Source organism: Heterodontus francisci, chromosome 4, assembly GCF_036365525.1.
Source record: "Heterodontus francisci isolate sHetFra1 chromosome 4, sHetFra1.hap1, whole genome shotgun sequence".
Taxonomy (NCBI): Eukaryota; Metazoa; Chordata; class Chondrichthyes; order Heterodontiformes; family Heterodontidae; genus Heterodontus; species Heterodontus francisci.
This window is the reverse complement of record NC_090374.1, coordinates 148,116,054-148,140,317: the sequence shown is the minus strand read 5'-3', so window position 1 is coordinate 148,140,317 and position 24,264 is coordinate 148,116,054. Positions and strand designations below refer to the sequence as shown.

The following is a 24,264-nucleotide window of genomic DNA, read 5'->3' as shown; positions in this document are numbered from 1 at the left end:
AAAAACTGACTGTCAAAGTTTCCATTGGTATGTGAAGAGAAAAAGATTGGTGAAGACAGATTTAGGTCCCTTACAGTCAGACACAGGGGAATTTATTATGGGGAACAAAGAAATGGTTGACCAACTAAATGCATACTTTGGTTCTGTCTTCACAAAGGAGGACACAAATATCATACCAGAAATGTTGGGGAACACAGGGCTTAGTGAGAGGGTGGAACTGAAGGAAATCAGTATTAGTAGAGAAATGGTGTTGGGGAGGAAATTGATGGGATTGAAGGCTGATAAATCCCCAGGGCCTGATGGTATGCATCCCAGAGTACTTAAGGAAGTGGCCCTAGAAATAGTGGATGCATTGGTGGTCATCTTCCAAGATTCTGTAGACTCTGGAACAGTTCCTACAGATTGGAGGGTACCTAATGTAATCCCACTATTTGAAAAGGCAGGTAGAGAGAAAACAGGGAATTATAGACCAGTCAGCCTGACGTCAGTAGTGGGGAAAATTCTAGAGTCCATTATAAAAGATTTTATAGCAGAGCACTTGGAGAACAGTGGTAGAATCGGTCAGAGTCATCATGGATTTACAAAAGGGAAATCATGCTTGACAAATCTACTAGAATTCCTCGAGGTTGTAACTAGTAGGGTTGATGAGGGGGAGCCAGTGGATGTGGTTTATTTGGACTTTCAGAAGACTTTTGACAAAGTCCCATATAAGAGACTAGCGTGGCGCAGTGGTTAGCACCGCAGCCTCACAGCTCCAGGGACCCGGGTTCAATTCTGGGTACTGCCTGTGTGGAGTTTTCAAGTTCTCCCTGTATCTGCGTGGGTTTCCTCCGGGTGCTCCGGTTTCCTCCCACATGCCAAAGACTTGCGGGTTGATAGGTAAATTGGCCATTATAAATTGCCCCTAGTATAGGTAGGTGGTAGGGAAATATAGGGACAGGTGGGGATGTGGTAGGGATATGGGATTAGTGTAGGATTAGTATAAAAATGGGTGGTTGATGGTCGGCACAGACTCGGTGGGCCGAAGGGCCTGTTTCAGTGCTGTATCTCAAAAAAAAAACTAAAACTAAAGCGCATGGGATTGGGGGTAGTGTATTGCGATGGATAGAAAATTGGTTGGCAGACAGAAAAAAAGAGTAGGAATAAATGGGTCTTTTTCCGAATGGCAGGCAGTGACTAGTGGGGTACCGCAGAGGTCGGTGCTAGGACCCCAGCTATTCACAATATATATTAATGATTTAGATGAGGGAACTAAATGTAATATCTCCAAATTTGCAGATGACACAAAACTGAGTAGGAGGGTGTGAGGAGGATGCAGAGAGGCTTCGGGGTGATTTGGACAAGTTGAGTGAGTGGGCAAATGCATGGCAGATGTAGTATAATGTGGTTAAATGTGAGATTATCCACTTTGGTAGCAGAGGAAGGCAGATTATTATCTGAACGGTTATAAACTGAGAGAGGAAAATGCAGCGAGGCCTGGGTGTTCTCGTACACCAGTCGTTGAAGGTAAGCATGCAGGTGCAACAGGCGGTAAAAAAGGCAAATGGTATGTTGGCCTTCATAGCGAGAGGATTCGAGTACAGGAGCAGGGATGTCTTGCTGCAATTATACAGGGCCTTGGTGAGGCCATGCCTGGAATATTGTGTGCGGTTTTTGTCTCCTTATCTGAGGAAGGATGTTCTTGCTATAGCGGGAGTGCAGTGAAGGTTTACCTGACTGATTCCTGGGATGGTGGGGCTGTCTTATGAGGAGATATTGTCGGTTAGGATTATATTCGCTGGAGTTCAGAAGAGTGAGCGGGGATGTCAGAAACCTTTAAAATTCTAACAGGACTTGACAGGGTAGATGCAGGAAGGATGTTCCCGATGGTGGGGGAGTCCAGAACCAGGGGTCATAGTCTAAGGATACGGGGTAAACCTTTTCAGGACTGAAATGAGGAGAAATTTCTTTACCCAGAGAGTGGTGAGCCTGTAGAATTCGCTACCACAGAAAGCATTTGAGGCCAAAACATGGTATGTTTTCAAGGAGTTAGATATAGCTGTTGGTGCGAAAAGGATCAAAGGATATGGGGAGAAAGCAGGAACAGGTTACTGAGTTGGATGATCAGCCATGATCATAATGAATGGTGGAGCAGGCTCAAAGGGCCAAATGGCCTACTCCTGCTCCTATTTTCTATGTTTCTATGACCTACACATTGCACTCGGAGGATTCCCTGAACTGCCATCCAACTGTGTTTAATTTTATTATTCAAAATCAAACTTTGTTTACACTACAAAATCAAAATCTGCTTGCACCACACAACTTGTGCACAGCAAGCTCCCACAAACAGCAATGTGATGTTGATTGAGGGGAAAATATTCACCAGGACACTGGAGATAACTGCCCTGCTCTTCTTTGAAATAATGCCACGGGATCTTTTATGCCCACTGAAAGGGCAGACAGAGCCTGGGTTTAACATCTCATCTGAAAGAGGGCACCTCCAACAGTACAGCACTCCCTCAGCATGTTTTTTTAATTAGTGGATGGAAGGGATAGTTTGGTAGGAAAGAACAATCCAATAGTAGTGCTTAAGTGCAAACAAAAAATGTTGGACACTTGCCTTTGCCTTCTGCTCACAGTGACTCCTTGTACAAAATATTGAAATGGGTTGCTGAGTTTTGGGGAAAGGTACCAGCATTTATCCTCTCAATGCCTTCCAAAAGCAAATATGCATTGCAGGAAGATATCGTGGATGTAAACCAATGTGTGGACTTTATTTTTCTCAAATAGAGTTTATTGACTTGCTCGCCCACCTCTGCCTCGCTTTGTTTTACAGTAAGTTAATAGAAGCTTAGTTAGAGTCATAGAGTTATACAGCACAGAAACAGGCCCTTTACCCCATTGTGTCTGTGCTGGCCATCAAGCACCTAACTATTCTAATTCCATTTTCCAGCACTTGGCCTGTAGCCTTGTATGCTATGGCATTTCAAGTGTTCATCTAAATACTTCTTAAATGTTGTGAGGGTTCCTGCCTCTACCACCACCTCAGGGAATGCGTTCCAGATTCCAACCACCCTCTGGGTGAAATTTTTTTTCCTCAAATCCCCTCTAAACCTCCTGCCCCTTAGCTTAAATCTATGCCCCTGGTTATTGACCCCTCCATTAAGGGAAAAAGTTTCTTCCTGTCTAACCTATCAATGCCCCTCATAATTTTGTATACCTCAATCATGTTTCCCCCTTTCTCCCCCCCCACCCACCATCAGCCTTATCTGCTCTAAGGAAAACAACACTAGCCTTTTCAGTCTCTCTTCATAGCTGAACATCCTGGTGAATCTCCTCTGCACCCTCTCTGGTGCAGTCACATCCTTCCTATAGTGTGGTGCCCAGAACTCGAACTCCAGCTATGGCCTAACTAGCATTTTATACAGCTCCATCATAACCTCCCTGCTCTTTTATATTCTGTGCCTTGGCTAATAAAGGCAAGCATCCCATATGCCTTCCTAACCACCTTGACTGCTTGTGCTGCTGCCTTCAGTGATCTATGGACAAGTTCACCAAGCTCCCTCTGACCTTCTGTACTTCCTAGAGTCCTACAATCCATTGTATATTCCCTTGTCTGGCTAGTCCTCCCAAAATGCATCACCTCACACTTCTCAGGATTAAATTCCATTTGCCACAGCTCCGTCCATCTTACCAGCCATCTATACCGTCCTGTAATCTAAGGCTTTCCTCCTCACTATTTATGACACAACCAATTTTCATGTCATCTGCGAACTTACTTATCTTACCTCCTATATTCATGTCTAAATCATTAATGTACGCTACAAACAGCAATGGCCCCAGCACCGATCCCTGACTGGTCACAAGCTTCCACTCTCAAAAACAACCCTCAACCGTTACCCTCTGCCTCCTGCCACTAAGACAATTTTGGATCCAATTTGCCAAATTGCCCTGGATCCCATGGGCTCTTACCACCTTGTTCTCAGATCTTGTGCAAGAATTGCAGAAATATAAGAAATGCATTTGACTTTCTGCTTGCTTCAGTAAAAGAAAACAAGCTATTTTTAAAACTAGTTAATTCAGTTACAGAATATTTTAGTTAATTATACTAAGTTTGATATTTCAAGCAAATTATGGGCTTGAATATACATGTTAGACTAAATAGATAAGGGCATTGAGTATAATAGCAGTGCTACTCTATTTAAAGCACCTGACTAAATACTGGAAGGTTTCTACCCTGTCCACAAAAAGCAGGACAAATCCAACATGGCCAGTTACCACCCTATCAGTCTACTCTCTAGCATCAGCAAAATGATGGAAGGGGTCGTTGCAAGTGCCGCTTGATAGCACTGTCAATAATCTAATCAATGATACTCAGTTTGGATTCCACCAGGGCTACTCAGCTCCTGACCTCATTACAGCCTTGGTCCAAACATGAACAAAAAAGCTGAACTCCAGAGGTGAGGGGAGTGACTGCCCTTGACATCAAGGCAGCATTTGATTGAGTATGGCATCAAGGAGCCCTAGCAAAACTGGAGTCAGTGGGAATCGGGCAGAATTCTCTGCGGGTTGGTGTCATACCTGGCACAAAGGAAGATGGTTGTGATTGTTGGAGGTCAATCATCTCAGTCCCAGGACATCACTGCAGGAGTTACTCAGGGTAATGTCCTAGGCCCAACCATCTTCAGCTGCTTCATCATAAGGTCAGAAGTGGGGATGTTCGCAGATGATTGCACAATGTTCAGCACCATTCATGACTCCTCAGATACTGAAGCAGCCCATGTCCAGATGCAGCAAGATCTGGACAACATCCAGGCTTAGGCTGATAAGTGGCAAGTAACATTCACACCCCACAAGTGCCAGGCAATGGCCATCTCAAACAAGAGAGAATCTAACCATCTCCCCTTGATGTTCAATGTCATTACCATCGCTGAATCCCCCACTATCAACATCTTGGGGGGGTCTCTGCTGACTAGAAACTGAACTGGACCAGTCACACAAATATTGTGGCTACAAGAACCGGTCAGAGACTAGGAATTCTGCAATGAGTATCTCACCACCTGTCTTCCCAATGCCTGTCCACATCTACAAGGCACATGTCAGGAGTGTGATGGAATACTCTCCACTTGCCTGGATGGGTGCAACTCCAACAAGTTCGACTCCATCCAGGACCAAGCAGCCCACTTGATTGGCACCCCATTCACTCCCTTCATCACCGATGCACAGTGGAAGTAGTGTGTACCACCTAGAAGATGCGCTGCAGCAGCTCACCAAGGCTCCTTTGACAGCAACTTCCAAACCCGCGACCTCTGCCACCTAGAAGGACAAGGGCAGCAGATGCATGGGAACACCATCACCTGCACGTTCCCCTCCAAGCCACACACCATCCTGACATGGAACTATATCATCGTTCCTTCACTGTCACTAGGTCAAAATCCTGGAACTCCCTTCCTAACAGCACTGTGGATGTACCTACCCCACATGGACTGCAGCGGTTCAAGAAGGCAGTTCACCACCACCTTCTCGAGGGCAATTCGGGATGGGTAATAAATGTTGGCCTAGCCAGTGACACCCACATCCCACGAACGAATTAAAAAAAAAACAATACTATATAAAGATAATCCGTTTGGGATGAGTATAGATTGGTAAAGTAGAGCACAGCTAAAAATGTTAAGACTAAACTGGCAGCTGCACAAAGTCACTGTCTGCTTTCCAAAACTTTCCAGCTTGCATATCTCCTGGATTCAAACCTGTAATATGTCTATTCACTAGACACATTTATAGTGTCAGTATTACAATGCTGCATCAGAGGAAACTGGAATTTTGTTTCCATGAAATGGTTCAGGATGAAGGTGAGAGAAACCCAGGCATTTTACTGAACCAAACACTCAACATGTTAAACTGCTGCCGATTAACAGTTAACAAAATAAAATTGAATAAATCTATTCATGGCCTTTCTATCCCTATCTATCCAGCACTATAACCCCTCCCCCCAGAACACTCTATTCTTCTTTTGAGAAACTTGTCAGAAACACGTATGTACTCAATAATGGGCCTCCAATGTTCTGAAACCCTTGAAGATAAATAACAGGAAAAAGTCACTTTAATGCTGCCTTATGATCATCACAAAAATATAATTTACTTACCTGGGCAAAGAGCTCATCTACAAACAACACAGCCAGTCAATTAGATGGCTCAAAAATGACAATGTAGATGGGAAAATGCTTTATACTGGAAAACTTACTTCAAGTTAAGTAGAATATTTAATGCTGCCATTCATGCGGTTGTTTTTTTTAAAGAAAGCTTACAAAACAATATGTTAAGGTTGGTCTCATTTGATCAATGCATAAATGAACAAACAAAATATAGACATTGTTTTTGGTGTGTTAAAATGGTAAAACCTGTATTTATATAGAACTGTTTCTATATGTAACTCTTTGTTACTTTCACCTATATTTTTAGTTCTATGTCTCTCCTCAGAGGTTCTATCTTGGTCTGCATCCCTGATTCTGTTTTAGATTACTCCTATTTTCCATTATCTCTGTTGCTGTACATTTTAATTTCTTGGTCTCTATTTATTCAATATTTGTTATGAAATTAGATAATTGTAAGGTTGATTAACCTCAACAGGTGGAAGGCCTAAGGAAGGCCCTAAGTCCTATTTAAATTAAGGATTCTGGTGTATTAATTTTGCTTTATTATCATTTAAAGGGTTAAAATTACATTACGCAGATCCTTGTCTTTGTGAGAAATTGTAGGCGAATGAATTGAATTTGGCTGCTGTTTGACTTATTTATATTGTCGAATTTTATAGGTGGCATGGCTCCTTCCTTTCTGTATCACCCAAGTCCACCTGACCCTCCATTCAATGAAGACAGTGATAAGGTGAGTTTTTATTATTTAAGTTTCTACTTTTTCCTTCTGCTAAGTGGAATGAAACTTGAAATGCACAGAAGCCTGCGGTATGGTTAATTTGTTCTTTTTTTAAAAAGAATTCTGTATAATGTAACTTTATTCCAGAAGAGAATTTTTCTAATGGTTGCTCTAGTGCTTCCCACCCATTTCCCAACACTTGGAATGATGAATGTAACAGTGAACAATTGTGTGATCAATGTGATAATGAGCTGTTGTGTCTTGAGAATGGGGTCAAACTGCAGGAGGACACTCCATTAATGAGTAATGTAAAAATTAAAATACAAAGAAAAATATGCCCTTTTACATACCAAGATGAAAACTAAGAATGTAGATAGTTAATAAATCAAGTGTTTTACCAATAAATAAAGTAAAATGGGCATTATTTCTACTTGAATAATTTTTCTCAAATTCCATTGAAAAGAACTAATTACTACTGGCCTGTTCTTTATGGTGTCAAGAACAGATCTATCTACAAGTGATCAAAGGGTTTGGATTTAGAAGATGCAGCTTTATGATCACTAGGTGTATAGGGTAGCCCTCCTCTGGATACAACATATTATGGTACGTTTGCTTGGTTTTACAATTATTAGCATCTAAGAGAGCCACACGTCAAGAATTGTTAGATCCAATATCCCATTCAGACTTTTATATCCAATATTGGATTCAGAGGGAGAATATGTTTGCTATAGAAGTTGGCGTAATACGCTTGTCTTCATCCTATTTGCTTTCACATGAATTATAAAATTTCAAGCCTGTAACCAGAAAATGTTAATGCTGTGCTAACATTTTATTATATATTGATGAGCTATCAAATTTGGATAAGTTCCATCCTTTCAGGACTGGATAACAACTATTCGTCTGATAGCTGGACAGTAGGCTAATCATACCATGGGTATATTACTTGCATTAACTGTATTTTGTATTTCATAGAGATCACATAATTCAGAATAAAATTCAGTTAGAATTCACCATGTCATCGGTGGAATCATTCTAGAATTCTTACATGAATGTAGCTCCCATTTTAAAGCTTGCATTATCTACTTCACGAGGTAATATTCTGGCTTTGCACTGTTCGGGAGTTTCTGATCACAGGGTTCATTGCCAGAAGCACAGCCTTTTAATAGAACTGCTTTCACGTGGGGTGGGGGAAGATCAAATTCTAGTCACTCCCCTACAGTCTGTGAGGAAGTTGTGATTAAATAAAATATATTTACATCTGACTTACCATTTCACTTCATATATGGAATAAGCGGGATATATGAAGAGCAGATACCTACATATATCCCAACTGTGGTGCTGATTGTAATTCACTTGTACCAGGTAGTCTACTCCTGAGAATATACTGTGAAAACTCATGTATAACTTGCTGAAAAGCAACTTTTTATTTACTAATGAGCATTTGCATGCAGTCTAAGAAAGGTAAAGGGACAGTAAGGAACGTTCTAGTTATGGTATTCAGATAATACAAGAGACCTGTTAAACAGTTTTCATAACAAAAGACGGAACCAGATTTTTACACCCCATATATATATTCCTGGAAGAGCTGGGACAGTGATGCTGCGTTTAGTTGCGCAGGATATTAATATTTCAAGATTCACTTTACTACTTGTAGTGTTACATCTGCTAGTTTTATTGTGTGGTTCAATCAAAACACTTTATCCTAATATTGGACATTATTGTACTGTTATAAATATTTTCTAGCATTTCATTATTCTGTTCAGTATTTCAAAACGAGTGCAAATCTGCAAAAAACGCTTTGTTTTTTCTTGCAGCATTTGCCTCACTTTGTTCTTTGAAACAAGTTCAATTCATTTTTCCAGACAAAATGGATTTCCCAAGTTCCTACTGTTTGAGTATCTTTCCAGTATTGCCGTACATTTTTGGGAAGGTTTTATCCATTGTGTAGATATTCTGCCTCCAGTGGGTTTGGTGCTGGCCTTTGTAAATCTACAGCTCCCTGTTAATTTGTTTAAAATGTCAGTACGCAGCTAATCATAGATTATCAGCCTATTAGAAATACTTATTTTGAAATGCATCGATTATTTTTGAAAGGAAAGACAGCTCTGCCATTCAGAACTGGGAATGTGCTGAAGAACATAAGTGTTTTAACCATGTGCTCTCATTTTAGTACAAAATGTCTTGAATACACGCTCTCTATACAGGTAAATGTACTTTGTGTATACTTACTTAATAAACATCTAACATCATTCACTAACCAAAGAAGTAAAGCACTTGCAGTGATCAAAATCATTTACGCATTTTGTTTCTTTTACCAATAAACACACAGATTGAAGTTCACATGCATACATGCAAATGAGTATTAAGATCACAGGCCCAACAACAGTGTTTTACTTTTTTTTATTACTAATCAGAAATGTGATTATCCACATTTGGGTTCCTAATTAGCCAGGTTAGTAGCTAACAAATTGGACAACACTGGTTTACTAATGCTTGATATTGCCTTGAAACTAGAATAGTTTTGTTTGTTAAAAGCTGACGGGGGTAAGGAATAGAAATGATGAATTTGGCAATACAGGAGCAATTTTTAAAAATGCTTTTTATGTTGTTTTATAGCCCTTCCAATACCATCATGTGCTATTCATTTCCAGGCCCCTCTGAGACTGGTTTTAAAACCGCATTCAAGGAAATGCACAATAAAAATTCAGTCGCCCCTTTCTCGTACTCTCTTTACTAAAAACATATTTTTGCGCCTTTGAGAAAGAGGCCGTTCAGGTGGCTTGGGGGAGATAGAGAAAAAACCTTGAAAAAGCACATCAGTGTAATGTGCTCTGTCAGTGGGACACGGGCAGGCCCAGCCATTATAAATCAAAAAAAAAATTCAAAGAAGCACCAAATATTAAGAGACATTACTCTATTTAAGTAGATTTCCCCCAAATTAGAGAGAGAGCAGATCAAACCCTATGTTTGCTTTATGCCTTCAGTCAGTATCTGTATTACATATTACGGTTACTAATATTAGCAAGCAATTTGTTCTTCATTTAAAGAGTTTTTTTGTTGTTCAGTGGAAGAAGTCTCTTTGTTTGCATGTGTATTTGGATTAAACTATTCTTGAAAATCTAATAAATTGACATTTAATTGAACTAAAACCTTGCAAGTACAGATTTAAAATATTGTTGCTTGCTCTAGCTCACCACACCTCCTTTCCAATTTTCTGACATGGTGGGTACTGTTCCATGTGCACTGGCTGCCCTCTGGTACTTTGACCAAAAGTTGAATATGAGAAGGCGACTAGATTATGAGGCATTATACCCATGATATAACTTTGTGTCTGCCTGTCTTGTGAAATGGAAGGAGTAAAGACATGTTTTTCTAACATTCTGGAGTATATGCGGAGGGGTCTATAAATGCATGTCCAGAAGTAAAGATGATGTGGCCAGATTGGGATTGGATCAGCACCTCCATGATCTGCTATGCCTCATCTCAATTATACAACCTGTTCAGAAGAGTACTGAATCCTCATCTCTTTACATAATGTGACATCATTGCCTACAGCAAAGTATTGGCAGGCGACAAAAATGGAAGACTACCCAGCAAAACCAACTAATGCATGAGCACAATGTAGCAAAGGGTATTTTAATATATTGGAATTTTTACTTTTTGTGTCTGGATGATTTTTTTAGTTCTGTTATTGATACTAGGTCAGATTTACCTAATGAAGGCCACTTTAGAATGTTGATTTTGATCATTTTTGGCATAAAATACCAAACAGAACAGTCATTATAGACATCAATTTGTTTACCTTTTTCATTTTGTGCGTATAATATACCCAATGACTTCCCATTGCCTCTGCTTTGAGATATTGGGCATACTTTATAGTGTGTTGCACTTGGATAGTAGAACTGTTTTTATTTCTTTTACTCCACCGGCAGGGGAGCTTGACTGAACAAACAGTACAGTGTGGGCAGTGTGTTTTCTTTCACAACACAAAAAATAGGAGCGGGAGTAGACCACGTGGCCCGTTGAGCCTGCTTCGCCACTCAATACAATCATGGCTGATAGTTGGGCTTCAGCTCCACCTTCCTACCCGCTCTCTATATCCCTGGATTCCCTGAGAGACCAAAAATCTGTCTATCCCAGCCTTAAATGTATTCAACAATGGAGCATCCACAACCCTCTGGGGTAGAGAATTTCAAAGATTCACAATCCTTTGAGTGAAATAATTTCTCCTCATCTCAGTCCAAAATGATCGGCCCCTTATCCTGAGACTGTGCCCCCATGTTTTAGATTCACCGGCCAGTGGAAACAATCTCGCAGCATCTACCCTATCGAGCCCCTTCAGAATCTTGGATGTTTCAATGAGGTTGCCACTCATTATTCTAAACTCTGTAGAATATAGGCCCAGTTTATTCAACTTCTCATCATAAGACAACCCTCTCATCCCAGGGACCAATCTAGTGACCCTTCACTGTACCACCTCCAATGCAAGTATATCCTTCCTTAAATATGGAGACAAAACTGCACACTGTGCTCCAGATGTGATCTCCCCAAAGCCTTGTACAATTGTAGCGAGACCGCCTTATACCTGTACTCCCATCCCTTTGCAATAGGGCCAACATGCCATTTGTCTTTCTAATTGCATGCTGCACCTGCATGCTAACTTTCTGCATTCCTAGTACAAGCATAACCAAATCTCTCTCAATATCAACATTTAAATGTTTCACACCTTTTTAAAAAAAAAATTCTGCTTTTCCATTATGACCAAAGTGAATAACGTCACACCTCCTCACATTATACTCTATCTACCATCTTGTTTCCCACTCACTTAACCTGTCAGTATCTCTTTACAGCGTCTCTGTATCCTCCCCACAGCTTACTTTTCCACCTAGCTTTGTATCATCAGCAAACTTAAATACATTACTCTCTGTCTCTTCATCTAATTCACAAATGGGGATTGTAAATAGCTGAGGCCCCAGCACAGATCCTTGTGGCACTCCAATTGTCAACTTGAAGATGCCCCATTTTTTCCCCACTCTTTGCTTCCTGTCCATTAACTAATCCTCTATGCATGCTAATATGTTTCCGCCAACTCCATGAGCCCTAATCTTGCCTAGTAACCTTTTGTCTGGCACATTATCAAATTTATTCAAGGTAATAATTTTGGCTCAGCAGACTAATTGGAATTGAGAGTTTTTTATGGTACAAAAAATGGGAGGAAAGATTTACCTCACTGGCAAAATGTATTTTTGCATTTGGATATTTCGTGCAAGAAAAGCAGTTTGTTAGCTGACAGTTGCCTCACGTCACTCAAGCGCTTTTCAGTTAAAAGTCTAAAAAGACAAGAGAACATACATGCAAGATCATCATATTCAGTAAGAGATCTACTAAAATCCCTGGAGTCATGCTATTTAATTAGATATTGGGAAGTGAACATGCTGTCCAAATCATAATGGCATGAGGTTTACTTAAGCAAGTGGCCAATGACACTGAACCTGATGATGTCTACTTTAGAACTGTGAACTTTGTAATAGGTACATTAAAAGTGCAAAAAAAGTGAAAAACTTGCAATCACCCTTCAAGAAACTTGCTTGAGCAGGCTACGTCTTGCGCTATGGAAACTCGTGTTTATGAAAGACTGTATCTTAGTGCATGAAATTTTCTGCTTCTGTGTTCCTACTGCATGTTGGGAGTGCCTCAAGCTATAATTTTCCATCCATTGACTTTAAGAAGAAACAAAATACACTTCAATGCTTCAGACAGAAACATAAAGGAAGAAATGGCTTGACAATGTGGAAAGTGGTGGTGAGATACCTGAGGTGCAAAGTAGGGTTGTGAATGGATTGGGGAGGAGAAACGGATTGACACTTGATGGCAGTTTGGATCCATTCTCCTGGGTCTCCTCCCTCAGGATGCTGTTTTACATGATACCCCCAATATTATCAGATCCCAGCAACCCCAGACACTATCTCTAATGCTCGATTAAGTCTTTCTGCAGTCCTGCTTCCAAATTTCCCACTTCTAAATCAGGCCTCATAAACCCCTAGAGTTCATTCCCAAGTACCCTGATCCTAAAACTGACTCCAGGATCTAGAGAACTCCCTACAAAATGCCCAGATATCACAATTTACTGAGCTGCTAAGACCAAATGTAACACTTGCACCAGCAATCCACCAGAGATCAGCTACTTCACATCAGGGTTCAAACCTAGGGTCTTCATGATCTGAATATTTCAGTTACTCACTGGATAAATTAATTGTGCTGCTGGAGAAGCCCAGCAATTTCTCCTATTTTCCAAAATCTAGTTCCCAGTGATCTGAGAGCCTGCCCCAATGTTTGATACCTTCCTCTCCAGTGTTCCTGTATCTCTGACCCCTCCCAGTGCTCCTAGACTCTGAGCTGTCATTAAAAGACTGCTCAACCCTGAGACTTTATCCTAGTACTGCCAGACCTTGGGCTTCCTTCTTAGAGTGCTCTCAGATCTTAGTGCTACCTCAGTGCCAATAAGTCAGTGCCCCTGGAAATGGTAGTTGGTATAATAATCATTTTATAAAACTGATTCATTGCTACTGGAGACCTACTCCAAATCTTGCATGTTATGTGTATTATTGTCTTAAACAGTATGCACTTTCTGTAAGTATCACATACTTTAGCTATCACAAGTGTTATCAGCTAGAGAGTGCATGTAAAGATATAAAGAATTCATAAATTACCAATTTAATGAGGGCAAAGGTACTAATATAGTGATTCTATAACTTCCAGCCAGTTAAGAATTTTATTAACTAAACTCAAGAAACACCAATTAAGACTTGGAATTTAAAAACCAAAGCCTGACATTACCTAATTACTAATTCTTGATTTGTTGCATCTCACTCCTACTTTCTTCAACCCTGTAGTATCTTGCATTATGGGCTTTTGTTCATGTTACTTTTTCATTAAGAAAACATTTTTTTGTTTAAGTCTATGCACTGTGGTAGTGATGGGAGCAGTTATTGTGACATCACAATATGAACAATAGATTGAAATGTCTGCATTCAGATCTAATTTTGCTTTAAGATAGTTTGGTTCGGTAGCTAAGATATAATCAAAAATCAAGTGCAGAAAAAGTCACAGGCCTAAAGATATGATCCAAAAGGAGAAAGCCACTGAGTTAGATAATGTGAGTATGGGTGTAAAATAAGCTGCAGAGACTAGCTTTACTACAACTGGTTGAGCTGTATTTGGTATGTGGAACACACATTCAAAATTGTCTGACCTTGTTTCTCTTAAATGTGTACCTTTTTGTTTAGTACAACCAGACTCTTGTAAAGGAGCACGATTTAAACTTCAACATCAGACTACCCTGAATGAATGGTGCTACTGAGACTTAAGTACAAAACTCTGCTCTGCTATGGGATGTCTTAGTGATGGCACGGATATGTGGTTGGAAGCTCACCTCCGGGTCAAAAATGACATTCGGGTTGCAAACAGTATGGTTTAGGCTCAGACAGTTGCCAGGGAGAGGGATGGAATCTGTGGCTAGGGAGGAAAGTTTGGCAGGGACTGAAAACAGTGGCTTCAATCTTCCCAATAATGGCTGGCTTTAAAGTGGAGGTGGTTCAGGTACAGTTGCAGTACATTCCCACAAAGGGGAAAGGTAGAGCAACCAAAGCCAGAGCTCCCTGGAGGACGAAGGGGATCGAGAGCAAGATGAAGCAGTAAAAAGGTGCGTATGACGGATGCCAGGCTGAATGTAGAAAGTTCAGAGCGGAAGTGAAAAAGGAAATGAGAGGCAAAGAGAGAGTCTGAAAAGATACTGGCAGCTAACAAAAGGGAATCCAGAAGTCTTCTATAGGCATATAAAACAATAAAAGGGTAGCAAGAGGAGGAATGGGGGTGATTAGGGAGCAAAAAGGGGATCTACACAGGGAGGCAGAGGGCATGGCTGAGGTCCTAGATGAGTTCTTTGCATTTGTTTTTACCAAAGAATAAAATGCAGCCGAAGTCATAGTGAAAGAGAAGGTAGTTGAGACACTGGATAGGCTTAAAAATTGACAGAGGAGGTATTAGAAAGACTGGCTGTACTTAAAGCTGATAGGTTACCAGGACCAAATCAGATGCATCTGAGATTACTGAGGAAAGTAAGGGTGGAAATTACGGAGGCACTGGTCAAACTTTTCCAATTCTCAAACGCAGGGGTGTTGCCAGAGGACTAGATAATTCCAAATATTACACCCTTCTTCGAAAAAGGGTGTAAGGATAAACAGAGCAACAGCAGGCCAGTCAGTTTTACTCGGTAGTGGGAAAAAGCTTTTAGAAACAGTTATCTGAGAAGAAATTAACAGTTAGTTACTCTGACAAGCATGGATCAATTAAGGAAATCCAGCACAGATTTGTTAAAGGCAAATTGTTTTAACTAACTTGATTTTTGATGAGTTAATTTAAGGTTGATGAGGGCAACATGGTTGATGTGTACATGGGTTTCCAAAAGGCGTTTGATAAAGTGCCAGCAAAGTTGAAACCCATGGAATGAAAGGTACATTGGTTATATGTATATGGAGTTGGCTGAGTGACAGGAAACAGAGTAGGAGTGAACATTAGTTTTTTTCGATTGGAGGAAGGTATACAGTGGAGTTTTCCAGGGTCAGTACGGGGACCACTGCTTTTCTTGATATATATTAATGAGCAAGACTTGGGTGTACAGGGCACACTTTCAAAATTTGCAGAGAACACAAAACTTGGAAGTAGTGTGAACTGTGAGGAGGATGGTGATAGACTTCAAGACAGAAAGACACACTGGTGGAATGGGCGGACATGTGGCACGTGAAATTTAATGCAAAAACGTGTGAAGTGATGCATTTTGCTAGGAAGAACAAGGAGAGGCAATAGAAATAAAAGGGTACAATTTTAAAGGGGGTGCAGCAACTGAGAGACCTGATGGTGTATGTGCAGAAATCATTGACGGTAGCAGGGTAGGTTGAGAAAATTGTTAAAAGGCCTATAGGATCCTGGACTTTATAACTCAAAGCATAGCATACAAAAACAAGGTGATGAAGCTTTATAAAACAATGGTTCTGCCTCAACTGGAGTATTGTGTCCAGTTCTGGACACCACATTTTAGGAAGGATGGGAAGGCATTAGAGAGGGTGTAGAAAGATTTATTAGAATGGTTCCAGGCCAGTTACGTGGATAGATGGGAGAAGCTGGGCTCTTGGAGAAGAGAAGATTGAAGAGATTTGATAGACGTGTTCAAAATCATGAGGGATCCAGACACAGTAGGTACAGAGAAAAACTGTTCCCTTGGCAGAAGGGTTGAGAACCAGAGGACACCGATTTAAGATGAATGGTAAAAGAACCCAAGACGAATGAGGAAAAACGCTTCCACGCATTGAATGGTTAGGATCTGGAATGTAATGCCTGAGAGTATGGTGGAGGCAGATTCAAAAGCAAATTGGATAAGCACCTGAAGAGAGAGAATTTTCTGGGCTACAGGGAAGGGGCAAGGGTGTAAGTTACTCTTGCAGAGACCTGCATGGTCATGACAGGCCGAAGGGCTGCCTTCTTTGCTGTAACCATGCGACGATTCTATGCTATTTAGTTGGATGAAATTTCTGCTCATCCAGTACTGGATGTTGGACAAGCAATCTGACAATTAAGAGACAGTGGAGGGGTTGAATGAGGTAGTGATGAGTTAATGCTGGGTGCCATCAATACCTGTGGAAACTGATGTGTTTTCGAATGATGCCGCTGAGGGGCAGCATTTAGATGAGAAATAGGAGGGGGCCAAGTATTTATCCTTGGGGGACACCAGAGGTAACTGTGCAGGAGCAAGAGAATGCATTGCAGGTGATTCTCTGGCTGTGATGGGTTCCGTTCTCATCTAATGTTCTGATGAAAGGTCACAGACCTGAAACGTTAACTCTGCTCTCTCCTCAGATGCTGCCTGACTTGCTGAGTATTTCCAGCACTCTGTTTTTATTTCAGATTTCCAGCATTTGCAGTATTTTGCTACTTTTTATCCATTCTCATCTATCTGAACAACTGCAGTCCCACCCAGCTCGACAATGGTGGAGAGTGTAATGAGTTCTTTTTATGTTGTCTGATGCAACATAAATGAGATGCACGGAGTCGAGTTGGTTGAAGATCTCAAACAGATTTATTTATAGCTAAACACTTATACACAGTACAGAGCTAACTATTGACGGACCTGCCTCTAGGTGTTACAGTTAAAGTGACTCCAGCTTTGACTCACAAGACTATGTCCTGGTACTTAGGTCATCAGCATACTAAGATCTTAAAGGGACATCACTCTTAAGGCAATCATACAACGGAGAGGCATTGGAGCAGGCTGGGGTGATCAGCCATGTGAAAGACTGCAGGCAGGTCAAGAAGGATGAGGGATAACCTTTGTCACAGTCACATAGGATGTTATTTGCGACTTTGGTAAGAGCCATTTCAGTACTGTGGCAGGAGCAGAACCTGATTGCAGGTGTTCAAACATAGTTTTGGGAAAGATGAGCATGAATTTGGGAGGCATGTTCGAGGACTCTGGCGAGGAAAGGGAGATTGGGTGGTAGTTTGCAAGGATGGATGGGGTCAAGGGTTTTTTTTGGAGGAGAATGGTGATGGCAGATTTGAAGGAAAGGGCAACAGTACTAGCAGGGAGATATTTAAAGTATGCTTTATGCACAAGACTTAATGCAATACTAGAGTATCTCTCATGGTATTACTTATGGATAGAATATGGGATTTGGAGCATGTTTGCCATATATGCAGTGCCTTTCACTCTGAGCTGGTTAAGGGGCTTGGGGTGCTGAAACCTCAGACAATAAGGATGAATGTAAAGAGGCCAGGAGAGAAAGGACCAGAGAGTAAAATAGGTCAGGTGAGTATTGGGTTGCAGATGGGGTAAGATAACTGACCAGGGCTGCAGGCTGGGATTTTCAGTCAAGGGAAACTAAGAGCTCCTTTTGAGACAGTATTGGTTTTCTACGGGTCTAAAATCCACAATTTTCCACCTCTGCTGGTCTCTAACCTATTTGAGTGAATGAGTGCAAATGCAAGCACATTCATCTCTAATCAACCTCATATAACTGAACATATCCTACTGTAGTGTAAAATTGAACGCAGCATATTTAGTGCACTGATTTTGTGGATCCAGTTACCAATTAACTGGAGCGAAGATAGTGCATCCAGGGACTAAAAGTGCAGCTATTTCCACCATGCATCTTGAATAAATCTGCTGTCTCCCAAGGACCAGGAGGAAATTCACGACCATTCCTGTTGTCAAGAACTAAGACATGAGCCCTGACCATGCTGCTGTGTGAGATTGTAAAGGAAGTGATTGTCATAAGAGAGCTTGATTTAAAAACTTCTACTGAAACAAACCTGAAGATTATTCATGTTGTGAAGCTCAATTTGATTGATGGCTTTAGATTGAGCAGAAAGGCCAAAAGGTACCAGTTTAGTGGTGTTTAAAGGCCTTTTGAAAAATAGGGAAGGAAATCATATTTGCAGTTAGCTTGCATTCTGTTAAATTGTTTTTAAAGTCAGTATTTTGTCAGGTAGTTGCCGTGATGGATTTAAAACAATGCAACCAGGTGCTTTAAAGGATACACATCTGGAATTGGTAAATTACAGAAAATAGCTCATGGATAACATCACCAACAGTTTAAAAAGTGGGTTACTTCTACAATGTCTGAAGAGCTTTTTGATGCAATTGCAAAGCATTTGGTTGCATCCTGTGTTGTACAGAAGTGTCATGGTTGGCAAGTAGTTACTTAATTTCAGAGATTGATGTCTAGCTGTTTGGCAGTACAGGCCAACTACTCACAACTTGGTAAACTGAGATGAAGAACACAGAACAGACCCCTCATCAGTTGATAAAAGCACATTTAGGTCTGGTACTGAACCAATGCTCATAGGTTTGTGTTCAATTACCTCGTCTCCACCAAGGCAGTAAGGGAGTTATTATAATCTTCCACTACCCTGCTCTAGAAATGCAGCCATCCAGAGACCCCTGAAAACTGCATGGCTATCGTGGGGGTTGGACAAAATTACACTTTTGCATGATGCTTTCCAAGAGTATTCCAGCTAGTGTCGCAAGTGGAAAATAGTGATTTGTTCCAGACTACTGCTGGCTCCCACAGAACTATACTTCAGCCTTCAGAACAATGGTGGGGAGCAAGGACTTAAAAAGAAAACACAAAATAGCTTATAAAGTCAGCAGGATTGGCTGTACTACAAGCAGTTTTAAAAAAAAAATTACATGGCCAGGAGATTTGTGCTGTAGGGTTCAATATGCAAAGACTGGGAGAGCAGACAGCTTTACTATCATTAGATACTTTATTTTTTTAAAGGGACAGGGGTTCAACAGTATCTCCTCCACCTTCATCTCTTTTGCCCTGCCAGTTCACCCTCACCAGTGTGTTTGAGGTGAGTGCAGCACTGTTTGAATATGACAGCTCCTCTGCATATTATAGGCAAATAGCATAGATACGATTAAGGGAAAGCTTGATTGTCATCGGCTGTCCCTTGATTCGAGGATTACGTCTACTCAAGGTCACTAGTTTCTGCCATGGGTCTTCAGGTAACTGAACAGGCCGATTCTCGACCCGCAGAGCTTTGAGCACATGGGGCAGGACGTCCCACAAGATAGTGGAATCTGGAGTGCAGAATTTGCTTCCTTTTCTTTCCTTCCCTGCTGCTGCTCTGCCTCATCAAGGCATATGGACTCAAAGTATGATGCAGCTTGATGGACAAGTTGTTGCTATTTTGAGCAAACTCCTCCCAGTCATCAATGTCAATGCTGCCATGCTTCAAACGGAGCTTCAGTGTGTCTTTAAAGCATTTTCTTTGCCCCCCCAGGGAACGCTGGCCATTTGAGAACAGAAAATGGGACCTGGTGGGGTAGACAGTTTTCAGCCATCCAGACACCATGTCCAGTCCATCAAAGTTGGTTTTGCGGGAGTTTTGTCTGAATGCTTGTGGAGCTGGCTTCAAGAAGGACACTAGCATTTGTTCGGTCCTCCCATTGAAACTGGGGGATGTGGTAGAGGCATTGCTGATGGAATTTCTCTAGCGCTTTTATGTGTCACAGATACACAGTCCAGGTCTCGCTGTAGTATAGGAGCATGGTGACAACAACTGCTCTGTACACGAGGAAGTCCTTGTTAAACACTCGCTTGTAGAAGTTTGTAGAAGGCTGAGCTGGTGCACTTGATCCGATGTTGAATCTCCTTGTCAATGGTGGCCTTTTGAGAGAGTTGGCTGCCAAGCTGTGGGAAGTGCTTATCATATTGCAAAGTCTCCTCTTCAGCATATATGGGAGGTGGAATATTTGGCTGACCAGATGTGGGTTGATAGGAGTAATAAAAGCAAAATACTGCGGATGCTGGAAATCTGAAACAAAAACAAGAAATGCTGGAACCACTCAGCAGGTCTGGCAGCATCTGTGGAAAGGGAAGCAGAGTTAACGTTTTGGGTCAGTGACCCTTCGGAACTCCGGAATGGGTTATGAGCATTGTTTTGGCAACATTCAACGACAGGCCCAGTCTCTTGTTTGCAGAATTGAAGAGATAAAGAACAGCTATCATATATATATATATTCTTATACTATTATTACTGACCACCTCCAGGCGCGTATCCATTGTCTCTCGAGATAAGGAGGCCCAAAAGAATACTATCATTAGGTATTTATTTTTTAAAGGGGTAGGGGTTTAACAGCATCCCCTCTGCCTTCATATCTCTCGCTCTGCCAGTTCACACTCACCAATGTGATTGAGGTGAGTGCAGCACGGTTTGAAATGTGACAGCTCCTCTGCATATATTATAGGCAAATAGCATAGATGCAAATAAGGGAAAGCTTGATAAGCACATGAGAAAGGAAGGAAAGGAATGCTAGTAGGTTAGATGAAGAAAGGGGGCAGTGAGGTGAAGAGGCTTGTGTGGAGCATAAATGCTGGTATAGTCCAGTTGGGCTGACTGGGTGACTTCTGTATTGTACATTCTATGCAGGATGTTGTATCAGCCAGGGAAGCAATGCATAAAAGTACCTGGAATTCAAACACCTTTGAATAGTGGCAAAGCAGCTGCAGTCTGCTGTTTGCCCTGGGCACCTGACTTCTGCTTTGCTTCCCCTTGTCTAGGCAGCTGTGTCACTTGTCACTCCCTTGCTCCAGAGACGGAAGGTTGTAGGTTCAAGTCCCACTCCAGTGCTGTGCGAGTGCAGATGAGATGTTAAAGTGAGGCTGTGTTTGCTACGCAGGTGGACATAAAAGATGTCCCTAACTGAAGGAGATCTCATCGTTGTTTGTTAATTGGCTGTAAAATACCTTGGAACCTGCTGAGGTGGGGAAAGGCGCTCTGCAAATGTAACTTCTTTCTGGTCGCCTTCTCTTACCTCTGGCCGTCCTCGGTGGGCGAGTCCATTATGTGACGTGTGTGCGGAGTGGGTGGGGGTGGAGGAGTTCTTGGAAGGTTGGAGCGATCCAAGCGGCAGCGACTGTGGTTACTGCCCGGTTCGAGTAGGATGCGGGAGCTCAGGAAGAGGAGAGGCGAGCGACCTCAACGCCAATAACTTGTATGCAATAGGTACGGAACCCACCCCCCCCCGCGACAGAATGAAAACCAAACCTGCTTCACTCACTCAGCTTATCTGTCTCCCTCCCTCCTTTCGGATGCCGCATCATTGCTAACGGACTCGCATGTCTGTTCCAAACAGCTTCATAATTAAAAAAAAATAAAATAAATCGAGTTTACTGTCCCACGCAGGCCTGGGCTTTGCTGCCCTTTTAAATTTTTTAGCTCCTTCACAATTTGCATACGGAGGGGTTGATCGACAATTATTTCGAAATGGAAGCCGCGTCGGTCGGTATCCACTCCGCCCCGAGGTGATTTGATTGTTTGCGCGTGCTTTTAATTTTAAAAGTTGCTAACGGTTCCGGTGTGGAATGTTCCAGGGGGTGCGAGGGGGCTTCGCGCGCGCAGACAAAAGAATCCGCAACGACTGGAGGCCGGCGGCGACCTGTTTGTTGGAGTGAGGGGCGACGGAGGGAGTCCCGCCCCCTTCCCCCTCACTCTGGCTTCTCTTGGTGTCCCGGATGAGCCTCACGTGTGGTTGATGGGGAGTGGCAGCAGGTTTACGTCCTGTTCATTCTGCTCATTAATGGAGGTTGTGAAGTTAGCGTGGAGTGAATGCAATCAGCAGTTGCGAATTTCCTGTTTGCTTATCTTACACGGTGCATTAAATTACTCTGAAGTCCCTGTTTTGCTTTGGCTGCATAATTTTACGCAATCTGCATCCCTTGCTTATGTTTGCCATAATTGTGTAACTATTACGAGGGTGAATGGTTTAAAATAATTTTAGGGGGAGGAAAATAGTTTGTTTCTGCTCTTAGTATTGACTGATAAATAGTGTAACTGCAACTCATATTAATTGTAAATATTCCATGTTACTTTAATCTGACCTGAAATAGTATCTAATGAAAAATTGTACATCTGTATTCTGTCCCAGCCCTTTAAAGCAGCAATACAATAGTAGAAACTCCCTAGGATTCTAAAAGTATAGGCATATGATTGTGCTTACATCACAGAATACATCGAATTATAGAAGGTTTAAGGCATAGAAAGAGGCCACTTGGCCCATCATGTCTCTGCCGGCTGAAAAATGAGTCACCGAGTCTAAACCCACCTTCCAGCATTTGGTCCATAGCCCTTCAGGTTACGGCATTTGAGGTGCAAATCTATGCCCCCTAGTCGCTGACCTCTCTGCTAAGGTAAATAGGCCCTCCACATCCACTCTATCCAGGCCCCTCACAATTTTGTACATTTCAATCAAATATCCCCGCAGCCTTCTCTGTTCCAAGAAGAATAACCCCAGCCTGTCCAATTTTTCCAGCCCAGGTAACATTCTTGTAAATCTCCTCTGTACCCTCTCGTGCAATTACATCGTTTCTGTAAGAGGTGACCAGAACTGCACACAGTACTCAAGGCATGGCCTAACCAAAGATTCATACAGTTCCAGTATAACCTCCCCGCTCTTATATTCTATACCTTGGCTAATAAAGGAAAGGACTCCATATGCCGCCTTTACCACCTTATCGACCTGTCCTGCTACCTTCACGGATTTGGGGACATTCGCTCTAAGGTCCCTCATTTCCTCTACACCTCTCTGTATTCTCCCATTATCGTGTATTCCTTTGCCTTGTTTGACCTCCCCAAATGCATCACCCTGCACATCTCCGGGCTAAATTTCATTTGCCAATTTTCTGCCCACCTGACCAGTCTATCGATATCTTCCTGCAGCCTACAGTTATCCTTGCTATCTACCACATGGCCAATCTTTGTGTCATCTGCAAAGTTCTTGATCATGCCCACTATGTTTATGTCCAAATCATTAATGCATACCTCAAGAAGCAGGCGACCCACTACTGAGCCCTGAGGAACACCACTGGAAACAGCGCTCCAGTCGCAAAAACATCCGTCACCATCAGGCTCGTTAATTCCTGCTGGTTCTCAGATAATATTGTTACTAATAATAATACATTCCCAGACATTTTAACAGATTACAATGACCATTCCCCCTTTTGAGATAAAATTAATGCCACATTACAGCAGAAGATATTGGCCCGGAATTTCGACAGCGAACGAACGACGCTCACTGTTCATTATGCTTACAGCTGCTCAGACATTTTGTGGGCTTTTGTGCAGCAACCTGTGGTCATTGGAAGTGTGAAATAGCATGTCGTTGGGGTCTGTGACCTGTGTACAGGGAAAGGAAAAGAGTCTGTCTTAAACTGGTCAGATTGAAGACTGCTTAATGAAGCATGCAGAGTCTAAATCAGAAAGTGTCAACTAGAATATTCAAATCAATGTATAATCATATACAGAAAGTGAAATAGAGAGGGAAACAAGGATGGGATTGAGAGAGATGAGACAGAAAAAAGTTTTAAAAGAAATGATTTCAACATTTTAAAAATCTTCTGCAGTAATTAAAATCTGAAGGAATGAAGCTCCACACTTGAACTTAAAATTAACTTTACTAGAGAGGTTGTTTGGCAGTAATTAATACTTAACATAGCATTAAAAATTCACTTGCACCTAAATGGACAAGCCTTAACCTTTCTGGCCTGTTGGTGGTTATTTTTTTTAATTCTTCAATGGAATGTGGGCAAGGCCAGCATTTATTGCCCATCCCTAATTTCCGTTGAGAAGGTGGTGGTGAGCTGCTTTCGTGAACGGCTGCAGTTGATCTGGTACAGTTATACCCACAGTGCTGTTAGGGTGTTCCAGGATTTTGATTCAGTGACAGTGAAGGAATGGCAATATATTTCCAAGTCAGGATAGTGTGTTACTTGGAGGGGAACTTGCAGGCGGTGGTGTTCCCATGCATCTGCTGCCCTTGTCCGAGGTGGAAGAGGATGCAGGTTTGGAAGG

General features: G+C 41.8%; 1 protein-coding gene across 5 annotated transcripts in view; it reads left to right on the top strand.

Annotated features, from left to right (window-relative positions):
* LOC137369292 (E3 ubiquitin-protein ligase RNF38) overlaps nt 1-24,264 on the top strand; it is a 213,352-nt gene that overhangs the window by 49,270 nt on the left and 139,818 nt on the right. For 2 of the 5 annotated variants that reach the window (XM_068030301.1, XM_068030302.1), the window contains exon 2: nt 6,794-6,864. The exons of 1 other annotated variant lie outside the window; for it this stretch is intronic. In XM_068030301.1, the coding sequence (XP_067886402.1) occupies nt 6,794-6,864 (71 nt within the window). Of the gene's footprint in view, nt 1-6,793; nt 6,865-21,270; nt 21,421-21,650; nt 21,720-24,264 lie in introns of those variants that run through there. 2 more of the 5 variants (XM_068030303.1, XM_068030305.1) reach the window with 2 other exon arrangements.